At 40.2% G+C, this 24,029-nt stretch overlaps 1 protein-coding gene across 1 annotated transcript in view; it reads left to right on the forward strand.

Moving 5' to 3' along the window:
- Adgrg4 (adhesion G protein-coupled receptor G4) overlaps positions 1-24,029 on the forward strand; it is a 129,810-nt gene that overhangs the window by 86,753 nt on the left and 19,028 nt on the right. The window contains exons 10-15 of the mRNA XM_039100558.1: positions 4,487-4,703; positions 5,974-6,136; positions 13,912-14,046; positions 19,702-19,821; positions 21,914-21,959; positions 23,433-23,536. Coding sequence (XP_038956486.1) covers positions 4,487-4,703; positions 5,974-6,136; positions 13,912-14,046; positions 19,702-19,821; positions 21,914-21,959; positions 23,433-23,536 — 785 coding nt within the window. The remainder of the gene's footprint in view (positions 1-4,486; positions 4,704-5,973; positions 6,137-13,911; positions 14,047-19,701; positions 19,822-21,913; positions 21,960-23,432; positions 23,537-24,029) is intronic.

Here is a 24,029-nt window from a genome sequence, read left to right on the forward strand (position 1 = left end):
ACCAAAGGATTGGTCAGAAGGAAGAGCACTTCTTCGGATAATCTTCCTTATGGAAGATTCACATTTGAGATCTTTAGCAAAGAAAATGTGGCTGAGTTAGAAGAGTCAGCCCAACTCTGATGTCCTAGACAGGGAATCGTGAATCAGAACAGGACGTGGCGCTGCAGGCTATAGCGAGTGGGAGGAGAGACAGAGGGCCTGCCTCATGCTGACCTCCCTCCTTCTGAGTGACACATTTGTTTTAGACATGCTAATCGAATTTTCTCTTGTGGAGGAAAAAGGCAACAAAGAACCATAACAAGAACAAAAGCACTGTACTGGGTTGAGGATTTTAGAAAATTAACTGAGAAGTTGCCACAGAGAAAGGGAACAGTCGGATGGATGCTGGCTCTGCTGCGTATGACTGAAAGAAAACTCTTACCTTCGGAGGAGTCCTCTTCTTTTTAAACCAGGAACTTAACAGGGATGAGTACTGTGTAAATGAAAGAAATGAACTCATACTGAAACGGTTTATTGTATTCCTTTTTAATGCTGGTGACAAACATTAGCCATCTTAGTTGGAGAAAAACTCTATAGATCTCCCATATAAATCCTTACTTTACTCAGCTCCCTTATATCACACTACTAGAAAAAGGATTCTTTCTTTCAGAGTTCTTTGAGTTCTGTTTGATTCCCTGGTTTTGTTATTCACATGATACCGAAGAAGGCCAGGCCAGGATGAAGTTGGCTGGTATTTTCCACCATCATGGTAGGTAGGATGATGAGTGATTGACAGGGAACAGGGACTGTGGTGGAGCTCAGGGATGAATACATTACTAACATGTGGAAGGCTCTGGGTCCCTTCACACCCTGGTCAAAGCAGAATGATGCCCTATGACCCCCAATCATATGGCCAAAATCAATGAAAGGCTACAGAAACTATCAAAAAGCCATGCAAAAGGACTCAAGCTCTGGAGTCAGAGAGTGTTAGATGGTCTCTATGTCTTCATGTCTTAATCCTTGTGAAGGTGGTAATATGAATAACCATTGTGTAAGGTGGCTAATGCTTTGCTGTTATAGCCCATCCTCAAAACGCCCAATATCATTCGATCCACTAGAACTGGCTTCTGGCTGCTCTAGTGGTAGATTTTGACAAAAGCAACACTGTCAATAATGGTTCTAATGCTTCTATCATATAATAACATGCCAGCTGCAGTTGCCTCTCCCTCCATTGCTCCCAGTTCCCCCTCCCCCACCCCATAGCCTCCTCCCGGTTCCACTCCTCCTCTATTTCCCTTCCGAAAAGAGCTAGCCTCTCAGAGATATCAATCAAACACACACAACAAATTAGAATAAGATTAGGCACAGACCCTCATATCAAGACTGGATGATACAACTCAGTAGAAGGAAAAGCACCCAAAAGCAGGCAAAGGGGGCTAGTGTTCAAGGGGACTGAAGTGTAGGCATTCCTTCTCTTGGTAATTCTCATTTAGGGTGCTTCCTCTCAGGATACGGTTGCTGTGCTTTGAGAAGTCAAGTGATATGCTGAGAAATATTTACTAACCAATTCTACTCTCAAAGGGTGATTAATGATTTGTAGCATTTGCTATTTTGTAATATTCTCATTCAAATACCAAGTCAGTCAGTGACCTGTGAAGTCAGTGAGGGGTGCTCACAGAGACCATGGATGTAAATAGTCCAATATGCACTAGTGGAAGGTAGCCAAAGATTTGGCAGATGTTTTTTTAGAATCCTTATTGTTTTTAATAATTTCATTGTAAGTTTGTATTTTTAATTAATTATTCTATTTAACTTAGTAGTTGCCTCTGTTTAATAACCAGACTATGAAAATTCTCAGAAACTCACAAATTGGGTTCTTATAAGCTTCTACAAGCTGGCTGTTGTATACACCCTCGATTCAACACACCTCTGAACCCAAGTCACTGGAAAATGACATATGGAGGGAGTGCCATTCACAGCCCCAGATGATTAGCATCTGTTTAGCATCAACTGCTAGATGTGAGAGGAACCCTTCCAGGGCAGCCTAGCCTTCAGATGAGTCCAGCCCTGGCTTCAATCCCACTGCAACTTCTTGTGAAGTCCCAAGAGAAAATTGCTCAGTTGAGCTCACTCAACACATAGACCCACAAGAGATAATGGCTAACCACTGTGTTAAGTTACAAAGTGAGAATGTGTGTGTGTGGGGGGAGGGTGTTATGAAGCATTGGCTCACAGCAGGAGCATCATAAAAAAAGCAAAACTATGCCCTTATTGTTTGATTGTTTAAATTCTTGGCAGATTAACTGAAACGATGGTTCAAGCAACGAGAATCTCCTCTGCCACCCTTAGAGGAAGATTTCTTTTTACTCTTGTTTAGGAACCTAGAATTTTTATGCAAGGACTATAATTCATATTGAAGTTAAAAAGTATCTAACTCCAGATGAGAAGTCTATAATTACTTTCCTCGGTGTAGTTAGTTTCCCATTGGCCTGTTGTTTACTTTCATTCTGCCACAGCAGGGACAGCGAGAAGTGAAGTCGCACCACAGAAGCCCGAAGGATCGTGACTAGGCAGCTCTGACTTTTCCATTTTCAACAAAACCTGAACAATTTCATAACAGCAGTAGAAAGATCTGGGAAGGAGTGTACAATTTTTTTCTCCACCAATAATTTGTTTTCTTAGTCTCTTTTCACCGTTTAATATTAGTTTGTGGTTGTGCATGTGTGTGTGTGTGTGTGTGTGTGTGTGTGTGTGTACAAGATGTGCGCGCACACACACATACAACTTGTATGAGTTGGTTCTCTCCTTTCACCATGTAGATTTCAGGGATCAAACTCTGGCAGTCAACATTGGCAGCAGGCCAAGTGCCTTTACCCACTGAGCCATTCTTAAGCCTGTGTTTTCTGTTCTGAATGGACCATAAGATGAGTACTAGCAGGGATGAAATATTCATTTAGAAGCAATTACAAAGTTAGTCACTTTCTTTCCTTTGTGTCCCTTCAGAGAGAATTCTGTCATTGCTTGCGAACTTGTTTCTAAATAAGCCATGGGGATATTGGGGTAGTGGAGAGAGGCTGAAGAAGACCTTGGTTAAAATTTCTGCACTTCATCGATGACCTCAGAGTCTTTTGTAGAAATAAAAATGAATAATGGGAGAAAACTGGGGGAAATGATGAGGGTAAAGAAGAAAAGCAAAAAAAAAAAAAATCCTCCGTAAGGAATAAAGTTGTGGGGAGCTTGAAGTGGGGGAGAGGTTTGGACTGTTGCTGACAGCTGTGGGGGATGATGAAGAAAGAGGAGAAGGAGGAAAAGAAGGAAGAGGAAGAGGAGAGGGGGTATAGAAAATTTAACACTCAAATTGTTTTTCCCCCAAACATAGCTGGTTATTCATAATATGAGCTGAAGTAAATACATCATGAGTCTCTCTCTCTCTCTCTCTCTCTCTCTCTCTCTCTCTCTCTCTCTCTCTCTCTCTCTCTCTCTGTCTCTCTCTCTGTCTCTCTCTCTGTCTCTCTCTCTGTCTCTCTCTCTGGAATCTTTCTTAGCAGATCAAATTTTTTGGCCAGGAAGATCAGCTTTATATGGATTTTAGTTCAGTAAAATCTAATTTGCATTGTATTTTCTTAACAGCATCCTTCCCTTAAAAAGGGGGTGATGATTCCCATAAATGGATGATTTAGACCAGCATTTAGGACACAACTAAGGACAGTTGAGCACTAATTGTGCATTTGGGATCATTTTCACCTTAATTTTAATTTGATTATGGTTATGGTTAAGATGAAAGTTGTCTAGTTTTAAAGATATGTAATGAAGTATGTGTGCGTGAAACTATAGGATGTGGGAGATGGGGCAATGGTGGGTGAGAAGGAATGCGAAATAAGGTTAGCTTGTCACTGCCACGTGTTGAAACTGGGTGATTTATGAAGTATATGACGATTCATTAGGTTATCCTTTTGCCTTTTTAAAAAATTCTTTTGCTTTCTTACTGTACTTGAAAATTTCCATAATAAAAAGTGAAGAAAAAGTGGGCGAGCTAATAGTTATTGTTCTTCCTCCTTAGAAAAATCGTAATTAATTGCTTCTTATTCTGTGGTCCACATTTGATTTCTACCTGTGGGTTGCCAGTTCTTGACAGGAAATCATAATCACCACCCTTGATTATAAAAACTTAGACTCAATGTTTGCTGATATTTGAGTATAGGTGGGATCTTAACTCAAGCCAACACTCGAAATGTCTTAACTTAATTAGCATCAAGTTTCAAGATAATTCTTCAGTGACAAAAAGATTTCCCTAGTGCATTTGAAATAAGACTTAATGAATACAAAATTGACTTTTGTTCTTCTTCCCAGAACTTGAGCTTCAATGGTTTCCTATGGCGAACTTCATTTCCTTGTTGTGTGTTTCCCTTTCACTGGTTTGTCTTTTTAAAGGGAAGGAGGCCATCCAACATAGCCTCACATTAAGGGCCAAAATGGAGGTCACCCATTTCCACTTTGTTTCTCCCAGAGAATGTGGACGATGTTGCAGAGCACATTGTAAATCTGCTCAATGAGTCCCCACCTTTGGATGAAGAAGAGACAAAGATTCTTGTGTCTAAAGTAGCTGATATTTCTAACTGTGATGAGATAAGTATCAACCTAACCCAGATCATACTCCAAATCATCAGCACTGTGACGGAAAAGCAGAGTGATTCAGCTTCCAACCTGGCTCCAGTAAGCAATGAGTAAGTCAGAAGGCTCTGCTCAGGAAACGGAGATCTTATCCCATCACTTCCTCAGCACACAGACAGTTATGCATTGACAAGGTCCAGAGCAGTGGCTAGCACCATTTGAATGTGAATGAACTCTCAGCGATAATGACTTTTCAAATATGTTCCTACCCAAAACCCAGCCTGAAATAAATCTCTCTAACTGTTGGATATAAACTGATCCCAACCCATGGGATCCTGAAAAACTTAGGAGTTGTTCTGGTTGACACATTCTACTTCACAGTCAATAACAAGTTTTTGATTTCCCCTTGGGAAGCTGACTTATAAATGTCTTATTTTTATTTACTCTTTTATTAAATGTTTATATATTCTCTGAAAACTTTCTATATTATCCAATATAATTTGACCCCCATCTTATGTAGCATTAATTAAATAAGATGCAGGGGGTTATTGATAAGAACATTAAAGAAGAAAATAACTGTTATATAAAGTACTGTCCTTACACCCTTTAACCTCTTAGAGCAGTGGCTCTCAAACTTCCTAATGCTGGGACCATTTAATATAGTTCCTCATGTTGTGGTCATCCCCAACCATAACATCATTTTGTTGTTACTTCATAACTGTAATTTTGTTACTCTTGTGAATAATAATGTAAACATATGATATACAGGATATCTGATGTGTGACTCTAGCAGTCACAAACCACAGGTTGAGAACGACTACCTTATTCTAGTAGAATCAGTGAATCCATCCATCTCTTCCTCTCTCGGTTCTACTTTTATTTCCTTCCCTTGTCCATCTACTTGAGCTTCCGATCCTAGCCTTCTGCTTGTACTGTTGCCACTTTGTGGCCCATTTCCGACACGGCAGTCAGACATACATTTTGATGTACACATCGGATCACAGCATGCTGTTCAGACCACTTGGTGGCATTCCTTTATAGGTTTGATAAAATCTGAACTTCTCAGGCAAATGAGGCCATGATGGATCTGACTTTATAAAAGATAATTTCATCTGATTTTTTGAAACAACCCTCTAAGATGCATGTTGGTACTACCTCTGACTTCGCTTGCAGGGAAAACACAGGCCAAGGAGGTCATTTTGCTTACCCCTACAGAAATTAGAGGCCCTAAGATGCAGACCTCGGTTTGTTGGGCTCTTAAACCAAACAACATCAATGACAAGGAAATCACAAAGTCAAGCTTCACAGTGGGGATGTCTTGTAGGGAGGATGAGTTTTACCAACAAGGCAGAAAGAGTGCTGTTTGCCTGTGATTCTTTTCAGGATTCTGAGGATAATCGAACGGGCTGGTCACAAGATGGAATTTGCAGGGAGAACAGCAAATCTCACTGTAGCCAAGCTGGCTTTGGCTGTGCTGCGGGTAGACCACAAGTTTGAGGGTATGGCCTTCAGCATCAACTCCTCTGAAGAAGTCACATCCCCCCAGGTGAGTGCAGCATAGGAAACTGAAAGCCAGGCAACCAAATGCTGTCCTAGATCTCACCCACGAAGTTCCTGAGAAGGAAAAAGTGCGCCCTTGGAAACTTTTAACATGAATGGGAATATTAGGAAAGTATAGAGACCCCAGGGAAGCTTTGTGTATAGCCTTGGTAGGCTAACATCTTACTTGTACTAATGTCTATGTGGTGTGCAATGATGGAAATCCTCCAAAATATCCAGTGACTATTGGCTACCATATAGGGATAATTTATTGTGTGTTGGATGTTATGCTACTGAGTATTGTTGGAACACATAAGGTAACAGAAAATCAAGGGATGTGCCCCAAGGACACAACCTAGTAGCTAAGCTGGAATTCAGATCTGTGTCTGGCCATATTTTAAATTCTGGGTTCAAGTTAGGTAACAGAGGCAAATGTCAAATGTTTGATGTGAGGTAGATAGTAATTACCGTGATTCATCCCACTGTATTCCATAGATAAATGCAACTATCATGTATCAATTAGAAGTCTCAGCCCTTTCTACCGTCTAACAGGAGTTCCACCTCTGGCAGGTCATATGCAACTTCAAAGCAATCTGAGGGAGCAGATTTTATTTTATGCCTTAAAATTGTAAATTTATTATGTGGAAAGTATGTACATCCTAAGACTGGGCTTTCTGAATTTAGCTAAGGCTTATGCCCATATAACTCAAGCCCTATCAAGTTATGGACTATTACAAGTGCTCTTGAAAGATCCCCCTTTTCCCAGTTAATCTCTGAAGCTGTTACCTCCAGGGCCACCACCACCCTGACATTTTTTTCAGCCATAATTTGTTTCTGCTCTAGAACTTGATTCCTCCAAACAAAATCATGTGATATGTACGTGATTCTATGCTAGAAGTCTTCTTTCAACCATATTACATTGTTCTGAAATTCATCATTTTGCTGTCCATATTTTTAAATTGCTGAATAATATTTGATTGGATAAAAATGTCCTTTTTATTTATTCTACACTTGCTGTTTATTTGTTTGTTCCAATATGGAGATATTACAAATAACACTCCTATGAATATTTGCATACATGTCTTTGTGTGGACATGGTTTCATGAACCTTGAATAAATAGTTAGAAACTGAGTAGCTGGCCATAGGGTATATACTCCTGTTGGTAAGAAACTCCTGTGTTCTTGTCTTTTGTGGCTAATGATGGACACGAAGCTTTCATTTTCATCTTGATTGCTCACAGAACTTCTTTGTTGACTTGGCTGTCAATCTTTAGTTCATATTTTAATTGGCTTGTAGTTCAGTTTTGTAACTTCCCTATCATTTTCTCAGTGGGGTCTTTTCATAAACACATGTTTACAATTTTTCTCTGAAATCTAATTTGTACTTCTTTTACCTTTCTAGTAACCATATATGATTTCTCGGGGGAAAAACTCTTTGGCATGGGGCAGTCATGAAACCATTCTTTTTTGCTTTCTTTGAAAAACTCTTTGGTTTTAAATTTATGCTTAGGAAGAAGATTCCCCAGTGAGCTAATTTTCTTACACGGTATGAAATCATTTTGTTACATATGAATATTTAGCTTTTAAAACAATACCACTTACTGGGAACTTTCCCTCTCCTACTGGTGTTCTTTGTTACCTTTGACAAAAAAAAATCAAGTCATAATACGTTTTTAAAAGATAAATAAGAGGATCTCATAAAACCTCAGCCTTACATGGAGAGCTGCAAACAGTTAACAGCGGCTGAGAGGGGAAGATTCAGTCTTCTCCAGGGACGAGCCTCTGATAGGCAGTCCAATCCCATATCATCAGCCCTGGGCACATATGTGAACTCAGCAGGCTATATTTATAAATGTGTGTATATCTACATTTCTCTAGATATGTAACAATAATTTAAGAACAAGAGGTCATGAAATTTGAAAGGAGTGGGAAAATCGTAGGAGGATTGGAAGGAGGGGGAAATAATATAAATATAGTTCTCAAACATGAAATTCTCAAAAGAAGAGTTGGGAAAATAAACCTATTTTTAGACTTTCTGTGTTGTTACAGTTATTTATTTTTTATATATTCTTATGTTATTGCTACTCTCTTTTGGTACCTATAATCTGTGTGCATGTGTATTATATATATATATGTGCATACATATGTATATGTGCCCAGGCCAGAGGAAGATGTCAAACTTCCTGACCCATCATTCTCTGCCTTATCCCCTTGACACAAGTCTCTCAATGAACCTGAGGCTTGCTGGCTTTTTGGGGGATGATTTTTAAATTTACATTTGAAATGTTATCCCCTTTCCTGGGTTCCTTCCATAACCCCCCTATCGCCTTTCCCTCCCCCTTCTTCCATGAGGGTTTTCTTCCACCCAACCACCCACCCCTTACTGCCCTGACATTCCCCTTCACTGAAGGGTCCAGCCTTGGCAGGACCAGGGACTTCTCCTCCTATTGGTGCCCAACAAGGCCATCGTCTGCTACATATGCAGCTGGAGCCATGGGTACAGAGCTAAACAAAGAATTCTCAGCTGAGGAATATCGAATGGCTGAGAAGCACCTAAAGGAATGTTCGACATCCTTAGTCATCAGGGAAATGCAAATCAAAACAACCCTGAGATTCCACTTCACACCAGTCAGAATGACTAAGATAAAAAACTCAGGGGACAGCAGATGCTGGCGAGGATGTGGAGAAAGAGGAACACTCCTCCATTGTTGGTGGGATTTCAGACTGCTACAACCACTCTGGAAATCAGTCTGGAGATTCCTCAGAAAATTGGACATTGAACTACCTGAGGACCCAGCTATACCTCTCCAGGGCATATACCCAAAAGATGCTCCAACATACAACAAAGACACATGCTCCACTATGTTCATAGCAGCCTTTTTTGTAATAGCCAGAAACTGGAAAGAACCCAGATGCCCTTCAACAGAGGAATGGATACAGAAACTGTGGTGCATTTACACAATGAAGTACTACTCAACTATCAAAAGCAATCAATTCATTAAATTCATAGGCAAATGGATTGAACTAGAAGATATCATCCTGAGTGAGGTAACCCAATCACAAAAACACACACATGGTATGCACTCGCTGATGAGTGGATATTAGCCCAAATGCTTGAATTACCCAAGATAAAAATCCATAGACCACATGAAGCTCAAGAAGAAGGATGACCAAAGTGCAGATGCTTGAGTCCTTCTTAGAGGGGTGAAAAAATATTTATAGGAAGAGATATGGAAACAAAGTTTGGAGCAGAGACTGAGGAATGTCCATTCAGAGCCTGCCCCACCAGGGGATCCAGCCCATATACATACAGCCACCAAACCCAGACACTATTGCTGATGTCAAGAAGTATATGCTGACAGGAGCCTGATATAGCTGTCTCCTGAGAAATCTGCCAGAGTGTGTCAAATACAGAGGTGAATGGTAGCAGTAAACCACTGAACTGAGAACAAGGTCCCCATTGGAGGAGTTAGAGAAAGGATTGAAGGAGCTGAAGGGGTTTGCAACCCCATAAGAACAAAATTACCAATCAACCAGAGCTCCAAAATACCACCACCTAAATAGTACACACGGACAGACCCAAAGCTTGCTGTTTTTAAGGCTAGATCCTTTTGGCCCTCTCTTCATTTCTTTGCTACCTGTGGTGTGAACGTTAGGTAGCATGAGCCCTTCAACCTTTTGTTTTACTTAAGATTGCTACTCTAAGCCTTTTCTAGTCTATATGAATTTTTACATCTGCTTGAATATTATTATTAATATTTACTCTTTATATATCTTAAATAAACAAATATTAGTTTACAAAATAATTTATTTCTTTTATGACACTTTCATTCCATGGATTTTGATGACATTTACAGCCACCCTCTGCTCTTGTTGCCACTTCTATTGGTTCCTTTAGATAATCTCCTTTATACTTTCATGTCTTCTAAAATTTAGCATTTGTTTTTCCGAATCTGACGTATTTCAATTGATATGACAATCTCTAGTTATACTCATTTCCTGTGGCATATTTCATTCTTCTTCATGGCTGAGTAAGATTTTATTGGGCATGTATAACTGCAATTTAAATCCACTTTTATATCTAGTCACCTTGGCTAATTCAATATCTTAGCTGTTACGAAGAGTAGTATCACAATAAAGGTAGGAATACAAGTATCTGCCTTACATATGACTTTGATTCTTTTGGGTATAACTCAGGGGTTGTATCGGTAGATAATATATATGGGGTTGTATCGGTAGATAATATATATGGCTGTACTATTCGGTTTATGATGGAACTTCCGTACTGATTTCTATAGTGGTTGAACTATGTTATATTCCATCTACAGCATTTGTCCTTTTAATCACACTGTCTTAGGGTTTCTATTCCTGTGATTAAACAGCATGATCAGCAGCAAGTTGGGGAGAAGTTGCACTTCTTTGGCAGTCAACATCAAAGGAAGTCAGGACAGGAACTTCAACGGGGCAGGAATCTGGAGACAGGAGCTGTTGCAGAGACCATAAAGGGGTGCTTACTGGTTTGCTCCCTATGACTTACTCAGCCTACTTTCTTATACAACACAGGACCACCATCCTAGGGTTGGCCCCATCCACAGTGGTCTGGGAACTTCCCCATCGATAACTGTGATGGTGGTGCGTGCCTTTAATACCAGTACTCAGTAGGCAGAGGCAGGAGGATCTCTGAGTTGGAGGCCAGCCTGGTCCACAGAGCAAGTTCCAGGACAGCCAGGGCTACACAGGGAAACCCTGTCTCAATAAACCCAAACTAGATAAAACCAATAAGAACAAGAACAACAAAAGAAAATGCTGTAGGATCCTGCCTCCGACCTGATTTTATTTAATTGAGGTTCTGTCTTCTCTGATGACTTTAGTGGGTCAAGTTGACATAAAACCCAGCACACACATATATAATACAATTTTCTCACACTAGATTAAAATGCAATTCTTGATACTGTCACAGTCTAGTTAAAGTGAATATTAGCTGCTCCCCCCAAAACATAGAGCTTTAAGACCTTAAATACCTAATTATACTACCTGTTCTCTAGTCCCTAATTTTTATATGTGGGGTATTATTTTTTAACCAGGGAACACTATAGATTCTGCAAGAGAATATTATAATCACTTATTTATTTTTTGAGTTGTTGAGAAAGGGTCTCATTGTACAGTCCAGGTTGCCCTGGAATTCACTATGTGGACCAGGTTGGCCTCAAGCTAATAGAAATGCACCTGCTTCTGCCTCCCAAGTGCTGGGATTAAAGGCAGATGCAACTGTGCTAACGAAGTTGACAGAAAGTTGTTGGTTTTTGTTTTGCTTTGCTGTTTAACATCACCTGGGCACTCACTAGGTTTGTTCCTCTTTGAAGAGCAGACTTCATCCAGCATCAATTCCCTTTAGCTTCATAAACATCACTGTCTTCTGCCCTTAACCCTTTCCTGGGGAGAAAGCAGTCTCACTTAAGTTTTTGTTTTTCTATATGAGATGTGGAATATATCATCTGCACCTATTGACTTTTAATATTTGCCTTTGATTTTTCTGCAGTTTGACTAGTAATGTGCCCTCATGTGTTTTTCTTTGTATTTATTCTGTTGGAATTTGCTGTTTCTGGAATTCATTACTTATTATTTCTTCAAATCCTGTTTTTTCACCACGTTATTTGTCCATTTGAGACTGCAGTTTCATGTGTATGTGACCTTTTAATATTGCTTCAAGAGTCCTTGAGATTCTTTTCATATTCTAATTATTTTATTATCTGTTTTCTGATAGAATAATTTCTATTCACTTATCATAAAATGCAGTGGCATTTGTTGTTCTCATATAATTGTTGAACTCATCAGGCACAACCAGAATTTTTCAAAATTTATCCTCAAATTCTCTTTTCTTCCTCTTTATCCTTTTTATTCTTATTGATTTGTTTTATTATTTTTGTAGTATTATTCCTTCTGTAGTATTAGTCCTTCTCTTTGCATTAATTGAAAACACGCTTTCTTTTACACACCTAAGCACAGCTGTACTTGAAGTTTTAAAATCACTGTATATTAATTTTAGTATATTTGATTCGTCTTTGCTTATCTTAGTAGTTGCATATGGATCATGTGCATTCTTTCTCCATAGACTGAGAAATCTGGATTACATGTTGATTACATACTATTGTGATTGCATACATTCTGAATTTTCTTATGTGAAAATTCACTTCTAATATATTTCTCTGAAGGCTATAGATTTGGCTATAATGGGCAATGAAACTGTCTGGAATCAAAGTAAACTCCGTATCTTGGGTGGCAGTTCAAATCTCAGTTGAGTTCCTTGATTTTTATTTGGCCTTTGGCCTATGCATATATGACTCAGAGACCATGCATATAATCTGTGCAGAGTTTAGCTCTCTTCATTCCAGATGTTCTCCATCCTGTCCTTCCAATGGCTGTTGTTCTCTTGACTTTTACTTCTAATTCTTCACAACAAAAATAAATAGACTTTCCTAGCAGCAATTTTTAGATTCCCTTCAAAGCCAGAGTAGTTTCAACCAAGCATCAGCTGAACAGCTGAAACAGGTAGTTCACCTTGTATTTTTACCTTTTTTACTCGCTCTAGAATCTCTCTGCTAGTGTTCATTTTCCTGGGCTTTCAAATGACTGTTCGTTTATCTGGCTGTTATATGCAGGAAACCCCTCATCCATTAAGACCCTTTTAGCTATAGCTGAAGCAGATGTTGACCTCTCTGTTTACATATGAGGTATCCATTATGAGCATCAGCAGATAAACAGACCATCAACCCTAGTCACATTCTTGGTACCAAATTACCTATATGCTGAAGCTAAATTGTGATCTCTAAGGTCATCAATTGACTGGGCATGGGTCATCTGTGCTAGAAAGTCCATATGGGTTTTAGGTTCAAGAAGTCATTCCATAAACATTATACACTGTCACACACACACACACACACACACACACACACACACACACACTACACTCAACTAGGTAATAGCTCATTGAGCAGCATCATGAATAATAGGAAAAGTTCAGTCCTAAATCACATATTTTTGTTCAGTTACTTCTTTAATTTGTGACCTCTGGATATGACTTGTAACTTCTCTGAACCTCTGTTTCTTAATGCCCTACCATGACACGTTTCAAGCTTGCAAAGATATTAAATAAGGGAATGTATTTAAGGGTGTCCATACACCCCTTTTTGCCTGAGAGATCCAGGTTTGTGTTTCCAATGAGTGTAGTTTTTTAAAAAGCTCATTTTCATCTCAAAAATAATCTAGATTATGCCAAATACTATTTATGACCAATGTAACTAAAATATCCATCTAACTATGAGTCTCTAGCAGAATTCTAAAGCCAATTACCTCCCTTTCCAGGCTCACATGTAGTGAAAGCATTGCTCAATGTACTGTGAGGCAAGTGCCTAATACTACTGCATTTTGCTGTTTCTGCTTTCAGAACTATAAGAGGGAAGGTAGTCTGATGTTTCAACTCACTTTATTTCTCAATATTGGGACAAATAATGTAATCTGTTAGTCTCCTTTTCACCTCTGTTATTACATATGTAGACTTAAGTTAAAGGAAGAGAACCTTGGAAGGAGAAGTTTGTGCGCGCGCGCGCGCGCGCGCGTGTGTGTGTGTGTAGAAAGTGTGTTATAGTTCATCCATGGAAACAGGCTACAACCCCCAGCTTCAGTCCTCTGTGGGAACTCTGAATTGGTTGGGATGGGAAGAGGAGAGGATGTCACTGTGATGGGTGAAGACTCCTGTTTTCATTTCCTGATTTTTCTTGGCAGATTTTTCTCGGTGACATCCCTCTAAGGAAGGCTTTGGCTTCCATATATTTGCCTAAGTCAGTGAGCGAAAAGGTTCCTCTTGATGGCTTGCAAACCATCTTGTTTAATTTTTTTGGCCAAACCTCACTCTTTAAGGTAAGTTCCTGCCTCTGGTAACTGTCATGAACTGACATGATGACTCACTGGAATTATGAACTCCTGCTACTTTCATGATGTTCTGTTTATTTTAGAATATGCTCTGGTTGATTCCAAAGTCTTTCAGCATAACCCCTGGCCCTCCACATGAATCAGCTTCACTTTAATGATGTTTTATGCATATGAATTTTCACAGCTCCAAAGCTTTGGATGGTAACTTAAGGATTACCTGGTGACCAAAGAGGCCCTAAGATGTTTCAAAGCCAGAAAAGAATACCATGCACTCCTGATGAGATGGCCTTTCAGCTTATTAATCTTCCCCACCCCCTCAATCTTTCCTGACTTCTAGCTCTGAGTGCTCTAAACCTTACCTTAAACTGGAGGCAATGAAATGTGGTGAGGCATGGATCTAGGGGCCCAGATGCTGAGAGGCTGATATTGCTGTCTTCTACCTGTGTGATTTCTGGCAAAAATCAGTTTGTATGATTCAGCATCCATGTATCATAGGGGTTTTGTTTGTTTGTATTATTTTTGGCAATGTGAATTAGTCTAAGAATCACATTTTATTGGCCTGTTAAAAGATTGAACGAGTTAATACAAATAATGTGTTCGTGGGATTGCCTGGCATATCCTAAGCACTGAGTAAATGTTTGCATTGCTGATGTTATGATGGGGAAGGTTCTCTACCTACAACCACTATATCATCTCATTTTGCTGTTCAGATGACAGCAACCAGAGTTTTCATGAAGTGCAAAACAGTGAGTGCTATTTTTTTTGAGACAAGGTCTTACTATGTACCCTGGCCTAGTACTTGCTATATAGACCAAAAATGGTAAAAATCCTATAACTTCTGTCTCCTGAGTTCTGGGATTAAAGGCATGTGCCACCCACCATGCCTAGCTTAGTTGTTACTGTGTATGCCTACTACCTCATCTGCTTCTCACGGGAAACCGAGGCAAAGTTAAATAGTTTTGCCTAAGGGCACACACGCATGTGTGGAGGCTGCACATTCACATGATGTCAAGAATTATCCTCAATAGTTCTTCTGCTTCATTCACTAAGGCAAGGTCTCTTTTTAAAAATGTTTTTAATTTAATTTTTTTCTTGAATATTTTATGATTAACATTTCAAATGTTATCCCCTTTTCCTCTTTCCATACTGCCTCTCCCATCCCCATTTCTATGAGGATGTTCCCACCCCCACCCACCTACTCCCACCTCAATGCCCTGGCATTACCCTCCCTACATTGGTGAAACGAGCCTTCACAGGATCAAGGGCTTCTCCTCCTATTGATGCCAGGCAATGCTATCCTCTGCTACATATGTGACTGGAGCCATGAGTCCCTTCATATGTACTCTTTGGTTGGTGATTTAGACCCTGGGAGCTCTGGGGGGGGGTCTGGTTGGTTGATATTGTTCTTCCTATAGGGTTACAAACCCCCTCAGCTCCTTCAGGCCTTTCTCTAGCTCCTCTATTGGGGTCCTGGTACTCAGTCCGATGGTTAGCTGCAAGCATCCTCATCTGTATCAATAGGGCTCTGGCAGAGCCTCTCAGGAGACACCCATATCTGGGTTTGTCCATGTGTACTCATTGCTTGGTGGTTTAGTCCCTGGAAGCTTTGGTGACATCACAGACTGGTACAACCATTCTGGAAATCAGTCTGGAGGTTCCTCAGAAAATTGGACATTGCACTACCTGAGGACCCAGCTATTCCACTCTTGGGCATACACCCAAAAGATGCTCCAACATATAAAAGTACACGTGCTCCACTATGTTCATAGCAGTCATAATAGCCAGAAGCTGGAAAGAACCCAGATGCATTACCCAGAACTCAGGAGGCAGGAATGGATACAGAAAATGTGGTACATCTATACAACGGAGTACTACTCAGCTCTTTAAAACAATGGTTTCATGAAATTCTTAGGCAAATGGATGGAACTAGAAAATATCATCCTGAGTGAGGTAGCCCAGTCACAAAAGAACATACATGGTATGTACTCACTGATAAGTGGGTATTAGCCCAAAAGCTTGAAATACATAAAGCAAGGTCTCTTTGTCAAAAACCCAGAATTTGCCGAAGAAACTAGTCTGAGGATCCCATGTCACTGCCTTCCAAGGAAAGAAACTTGGAACACCATCCCTACCTGGAATTTTTCAGGGGTTCTGGGGGAATCCAAACAATGGTTTTTTGCTTGAATAGAAAGAAATTAACCACCAAGCCATCTCCCCAACCACAAAGTCCTTCTATTCAAAGGTAATGCATTAATTTGCCCAGATGTGTTTGAATTTGTAAGGAGTTATCCACATGAATGAATTCTTAGTGGTCAAATATTTAGAGATTTGGGGGGTATAATATACTATCTGATCGTATAGGTGAATCCCAGAACTCAGGAGGCAGGAGGTGTAGGCCGATAAAAATATAACAGATACATTTAGCACCTACCAATTTATGTGGACCACACTACCACCAAATGTGTTTGCAAAGTATTTTGTTTCTTGAGCTTTCTGTGGACAGTCTTCACTCCCACTAAATTCTATTTGTTTCAGTGGGTTTAGTTCAATTTCTACCAAGGATGCCTCCCCAGAATTAATAAGTCCATTCTCTATTCTCTGTGCCCTGGAAACATTAGTGGACAAAATTTTGTAGTAATGATTTAAAATGTGTCTCATAGCTCTCTCAACCTTTTGATATTCTTGTCACTGCTTTGCATCATCCGAGATGCTATTAGTTTTCAGTCTTAATTTTCCTCCTTCCTTCAGAGGACTGTGCTTGTCTCTCAGAATAAGAGATAAACTTGCTTTGCATAGATTTTACACTTAATAAGTAATTTTGATTCTCTAGCACCTTCCATTGAAATAGACTAAAGACCTTTGCAAAAATTAGCCTACAGACGTCATAGTGCCAGATGAAGATGGGTTAGATCCAGTTATGCATCAAATGCCTAGCTGGAAGGGCCCTCATAAACTCACAGTGTCCATCTTTATTTTGTCAGTGAGGTCACCAAGACCCAGAAAGGGGAAGGCATTTTGCTGAAGGTGACACAATTCATCCTTTTATTCACCCAATCATTAATTTATTTATTCAGCAAATAGCCACTTTGTTCCTACTGTGTATCTTCCATGATGCTGGTACTGGGGCTATAGTGCTAAGCAAGAAAGACCTGGGCCTCCTCTCATAGAAAACAGTGAATTAGGAGAGAACAGGAAGTAGAAGGTTCCAACACTAAAAGAGGTACATGGGGTAGGGCCTGTGTCACTGGTGGCTGAGGAGTACATGACTGAAGACATGCTACCCTGTAACTACCTTTCTTTTCTTTTCTTTTTTTTTTTTCGGAGCTGGGGACTGAACCCAGGGCCTTTCGCTTCCTAGGTAAGCGCTTTAACCACTGAGCTAAATCCCCAGCCCCACTACCTTTATTTTCAATGCCCAGGCCCCATAGCTTTAGTTTTACACAGCTTCCTCTAACATCTTTTGATCAATATCTTGACAGTCATTACAACATATTACCTTAGAAATTGTGATAACATACCACTCTTGAGCTCTTAAGCCTTCTCCTTTCTTCCACTAGCTCCGGCTCTCAGGGAGGAGCAAAGGCACAAGGCAAGCGCACTGTGGCATGGGGACTCTGGGACTGCAGAGGAGGGAAAAGCAGGGGCTTCCTGAGTTAGGGGAGAGCTCAGCTGTGAAGGGGTCACAAGACGAGTTAATAGAGCTGACACAGAGGAAACATGTCTGTAACTGGTCAGAGGCAAAAGTTGTAAAACCAGTACAACTTCAGTCCAGAGGAGTGAGAAATGATTTCCCCTTTCCCACATGATCACCATGGTGTAGGTAAGAAACATGAATTGAGAGAATAGGTTACTTAGGTCCTTAGTCATTGTGACTAAGTCATTTTGGCCTTTCCACTACAGACAGCTGTTTATCTGGGAGGATAGCTACAGGTCATCTAGTCTACTGTCCTTCCTCATGTCACCAATGGCCCAGAGAGGAGGTCTTGAAGGAACCGGGGGCTTGGGCTAGCACTTGGTCTTTTGGATGTCAGTAAGACCTTACCAATATTATAGTTTGTTGACGTTCACCCTAAGTAGTCTGCCTCAGGGAACTCTGATGAGAAAGGAGCACTGACATCAGGAGTGTATATCTGTTATTTGTGTATTTATTGTTTGTCTCATTGTTGGAAATTAGAAAGGTTTGATTTTGGTTCACAATTTGAGGGTCCAGTTCACTATAGTGGGAAAATCCAGATAGTGGTAGCTTGAGAAAGCTTGTCTGTCACATAGTGTCTGGAGCAAAGAAGCTAACAATGACCCGTGTTCAGCTAGCTTTCTCCTTTTTTAAAAAATTCATTCTAAGACTCCTAGTTGAAGTAATGGAGCCACCCACATTTAGAGTGGATCTTCTGCTTCAAGTAACCTAATCTAGATAATCTCTAACAGGTATACCCATTGGCCAACCCAATCTAGATGTTCCTTTTGAGGCATGCAAAGAAGTTTATCTCCTATATGATTCTAGATACTGTCATGATGACAATATTAACCATCACAATATTGTTTAGCATGAACACAAATGGCTATGAACTGAAAGTTGGACACTTCCAAGTTGAGCAAGACCACATTCCTGGTTACTCAAGCACACACTTTCCTTGGTGGAGTCTTCTGACCATGTGCAATATGCTCTTCAAGGGATGTCATCTAAACATCAGACTTTCTTGGAAAATCATTATAGGATTTTTTTCATCTCCCTTCCACCTTACTCCAGCTCTATCTGTGGTTTTGTACATGCAATCCTGGAAGAAATCACTCAACTATCTGACCTTCTGGAGCTTTGGCATTTGAGACTTTGGCCTTGTTAATAAGGGACTCTCATATCTCTAACTTTTAGTTTGTTATTTTTAAGTTAACATTGTTAAACACCCATTCCCTGCCACTCATTGGTTGTGTGATCTTTGTACATATAGATTCTGAGCCTACAAAAGCCTCCGTTTAGCTGGATAAAAAGGCCATACGATGTCAGAGGGCTAAAGAGTATGCATGAAAATCACTTACCCAACTATCTGGATTACAAAAGGGGAAATACGTTCTGTATATTAGGCTCTGTGGGCCATGCTAGGATATAATGTGCGCACTTTGGCCTTGGAGTGGAGGTAGTCATCAATGTTTTCAGACATGTTCCAAGATGGGTGTTTGTAAACATACTTTCCTTTTCCTATGGGTTATAGACCATGAAATTAGTTTGTAACTAAATCATAATGGATTTAGAGTCCTCATTATAAAAGGTATTCTTATAAGGATGGTCAAGAGTTAAAATTACGGTACACTGTGAAGTCTCTGAATGTGGCAGAGTCTCTTATTAAGGCAGAGAATATTTTGCTATGCTGGGAGGGCAGAATTGAGTCGCTGGTGTAAACCCAATGTTGGTTCGATAGATAGGTTTTGGATAGATGGATGAGTGGGTGAATGGAAAAACAAATGAATAAATTTTTCTAATTTTTATTATTGAGCTTTATGTGGTGAATCTGAATGACTCTGAGAATCCACCCTTAGATTGTGATTCTTCCACACTTCTGTGCCAAAACTGTGTAGTTCATCACCCATTCTAGAGTGATTGTGCTTATATAAGAAATGAGATGTTCAGAGTCTTTGTTTCATCTGCAGGCTAAAAACATCACTCCTGAATTAATGACATATGTTGTGAGTGCGAGCATCTCAAATGCATCCATTGAAAACTTGGCTGATCCAGTGATTATCGTTCTGAAGCACATTCGAGGAGACTGGGTAATATATCTATTTTCATTTGGTTCCCAAATGACCTCAGGACCCCAATGTGATTTTCCTGGGGGAAAAATGACCAATTAGCATTCAATTCAAAAACTTCATGAGGACTCTTGAATTTGAGGTAGCAGAAGTATGTTATAACTGCGATTTTCTAGAAACAATGCAGTATCCTCAAGGGATCCTGAATAGTGGGTCTATTCTAGCAAGACAGTAACTAAAAATAAATAGATCTCTTAGTTGTAACAGTAAATGCCATTTAATTCATTCATTTGCGTGAGATACACAACTTCATTGAAAATAAGATTTGCATTCTTTGATTTTTTTCCATGAAAATTGGTAAAACGTGTATTAATTAGCTTATTTCATTCCCTATCTAAGGGATCATATATTTTCCACTAGTCTTAAAGAGAAGAGAAGGGAGATTAGGAGAGGGAATTTATTTCTTTATTTAGTCTCTGTCTTTTTTATTAAAATTATTTGTCCACTTTATTCCCCAACAGCAGCCCCCTCTCTTCCCAGTATTCCCTTCACTCGGATCCTCCCCTCATTCCATCCTCCCCTTCTGCTTTGCAAAGGTGGAGACCCCCCCCCCCCCAACAAACATACACACAAGTTACTGAGGACTAGGCACATCTGGGAGAGGGAATTTTAAAACCAGACTGAAAATAAAACATGTTACGTGGGTAAAATCTCTCAATTTGAACTGGGACTTTAACTGTCAGATCATTTCCAGAGACTGTAGGAGCCAGGGGAGTTTTAGAAATTTTCAACAGGCTTAATGAGGAGGCACCTTAACTGTGTGTTCATAAAGGATGATCCTAGATGCGAGTCCCAAATTCCAAAGCCTTCTAAAGAACATCTAACATATGTCAGTCTCTCACTGGTTCTCCATAGCTTCCCCCTGGGTCTTGTACCAATTAGCAGATCCCCAAACTACTAAATGACAAATGCTGTATCGTCATGCAGTGACATGCTGTTTTCTTCCTTGGAAGTCCAGAGCCAGGTGGAGTTAGACTTAAAACCAAACTATAAAAGATCCTCTCCCAGTCCGTCCCTGTGCATGACTCTGTGAGTGTTTGAGTGTGTGAGTGTGTGAGTGTTTGAGTGTGTGATTGTGTGAGTGTGTGATTGTGTGAGTGCGTGAGTGTATGATTGTGTGAGTGTGTGAGTGCATGATTGTGTGAATGTGTGTGTGATTGTGTGAGTGCGTGAGTGTATGATTGTGTGAGTGTGTGATTGTGTGAGTGTGTGTGTGATTGTGTGAGTGTGTGAGTGTGTGATTGTGTGAGTGTATGATTGTGTGAGTGTGTGATTGTGTGAGTATGTGAGTGTGAGTGCGAGAGTGTATGATTGTGTGAGTGTGTGAGTGCATGATTGTGTGATTGTGTGAGTGTGTGAGTGTGTGATTGTGTGAGTGTATGATTGTGTGAGTGTGTGATTGTGTGAGTATGTGAGTGTGAGTGCGAGAGTGTATGATTGTGTGAGTGTGTGAGTGCATGATTGTGTGAGTGTGTGATTGTGTGAGTGCATGAGTGTATGATTGTGTGAGTGTGTGATTGTGTGAGTGTGTGTGTGAGTGTGTGAGTGTGTGAGTGTGTGATTGTGTGAGTGTGTGAGTGTATGATTGTGTGAGTGTGTGAGTGCGTGATTGTGTGAATGTGTGAGTGCTTGATTGTGTGTGTGAGTGTGTGAGTGTGTGAGTATGTGAGTGTGTGAGTGTATGATTGTGTGAGTGTGTGATTGTGTGGATGTGTGAGTGCGTGATTGTGTGTGTGAGTGTGTGAGTCTGTGAGTGTGTGAGTGTGTGAGTGTATGATTGTGTGAGTGTGTGAGTGCGTGATTGTGTGAATGTGTGAGTGCGTGATTGTGTGTGAGTGTGTGAGTGTGTGATTGTGTGATTGTGTGAGTGTGTGAGTGTGTGATTGTGTGATTGTGTGAGTGTGTGTGTGTACACGTACATGGGTGCGCTTGCATGTACTCGCACTCACTTGTTGCTCTACTGGCTAAAAACCTTGAAAACACTTATGTGCATTGTTTTTGTTCAGTAAACCTTACAAGGAAAGGTATTTAACTATAATTCTTAATTTTGCAGAATTATGATCAAGCTTACTGTGCTTTTTGGGATTTTGACACTAATAGTAAGTATGTATAGAATCAGACTTTGACTTTGCCCCCTCCCTAATCGTTTTCCCAGTTGATGGTTAGAGAGAGAGCTTGTCAGGCACTACAGAGGATTCTGCATGACCAAGATACCTTTTGTGGTTTTTAGGGTGTAAAAATTAAGAATACTCCTTTTGGTAAGACAGTTATTATAGAAATCATAAAAATACTCCAACTTTTGGGAAAGCAAGGTTGGAAAAATGAAATTAGAAGGCCCAGTACAGAATAACTGTAAACTATTTGAAGAGGATTGAGGTGTGCTTTCCTACAGGAATGACCACTATTTACTCTCCCCCATCTTTTATTGATGGTGAGCCCTGGGTAAACCCTATGTACTGTAAGGGACCCAATCCGTTAATCATCTCATTAAAGAGATGAGACGTCATTAGTCCCACAAAGACTTTCCTGCTTGGATAACTATGCCATGTATGGGTGTGCTTACTCCTGACTGGGTTTCTCTTAGGTTTGCTACTGGAGTCTCTATAGTTAATACCAAATCTCAAAGAATTCTCCCACACAACCAGAATCTCCTAGGAATGTCATGGTTAGTGGTGAGAAACGTTCTTCTACCTAGGGAGCTCTGCTTGGGTACTTTTCCCATCTAGAAATCTGAGAGAAAAGAGACGACACTGTCTACTTAGCTCTTCAGGGAACAGAATACCACCTCTTTCTGACAAACAAAAACAATGTATCCTCTCCTGATTGTCCAAGTCTGTCAAAAAAAAAATAGTCCTACAAAGTGACAAGCTCTGTCCTCTTCAGCTTTAATAAGTTTATCCCTGTGTTGATTCATGGCAGTTGCTGGAACACCCCCAGGAGACCCTGTGCCCCGGCTCTCTATGCTGTGAGCCTAGAACATCTGACATCTATGGTATCTGCTCATACTTGTATACCTGTCGTGAGATAAGTCTTTTGGTGTACTAGTGCCCTAAACCAGCACTGTAACCCAAGATCTACAAGGCTCGAATGGGTTGTACGGATCTTCAGGACAGGACCACTTGAGCCTATTTGATTTCTGGGTGGAACTGCTAATATAACTTAGCCAGTCCCAAGTTGGCTAAGTGGCAGCCTATATTCCAAAGGTCTAGGTCTTCCCAAAACTTCCAGATCTATTTCTTTTATTGCTTACTTACAAAACATGTTGTCCAGCATAGTGACAGGAGCAATTGCTCATGATTAGAATCTACCTTGATCTGTAATGATGTAGTATAGAAACAGAAGTGAGTGACAAAGAAGCCCACCTCCCCCCCCCCACGGCCCTGCACCCCTGATACACACGTCAATTTGGTCTATTAAATGTAATTGAATTTTGCTGTTCAATTGTATCTCTACCTTGCTGTCTTAACAAACAATGCTAATTATAACACACGTTCGGATGCAGCATGTAATGAAAAATTAAACATTTCTGAGAAAAGCAAAATTGCTTTGAAATTCCCTTCTGTCCCCCGCAGATGGGCTAGGTGGATGGAATCCGTCAGGCTGTGAATTAAAGGAAAGCAATGTAAATTACACAATCTGTCAGTGTAACCACCTCACTCACTTCGGAGTCCTGATGGTGAGTGGTCTCCATCACTCTTCAATGGGATTTTGACAACTTCTACTAGGTTCAAGCTATTAATGAACTTGCAAACTAGACAATGGAGAAATTTTATACCAGTAGAAAAAAGGCTCTCCTCTGTCATGCTTACCCAAATAGAGCACTGTGATAGCTGAAGAAGCTCTATGTACTATACACTGTCGGTAAGTAGCCCAGGTTGGCCTTGAACTCATGGTCCTCCTGACATACTCTCCCAAGTACTGGGTGCATAGCAGTGCACATCTATACCTGAGTTAAGCATTCTTTATATTCCCTTTAAAATTTTATTTGAAACACAAAAGCATTTAATCAGCAATTTTCAAATTATGATGCTTTTGTTTGGCTCACTCCCAACCAGGTAGCACCTTACAACGGGAGTCAAAAAGCCCCATGCTCACACTTCAGCTCTGCCAGCTCAAACCAGCTTTATAGTCTGGATTGACGGGCCTTACTTGCTTGGAAATTAGATCTT

This window comes from Rattus norvegicus, chromosome X (assembly GCF_036323735.1).
Source record: "Rattus norvegicus strain BN/NHsdMcwi chromosome X, GRCr8, whole genome shotgun sequence".
Lineage (NCBI taxonomy): Eukaryota > Metazoa > Chordata > Mammalia > Rodentia > Muridae > Rattus > Rattus norvegicus.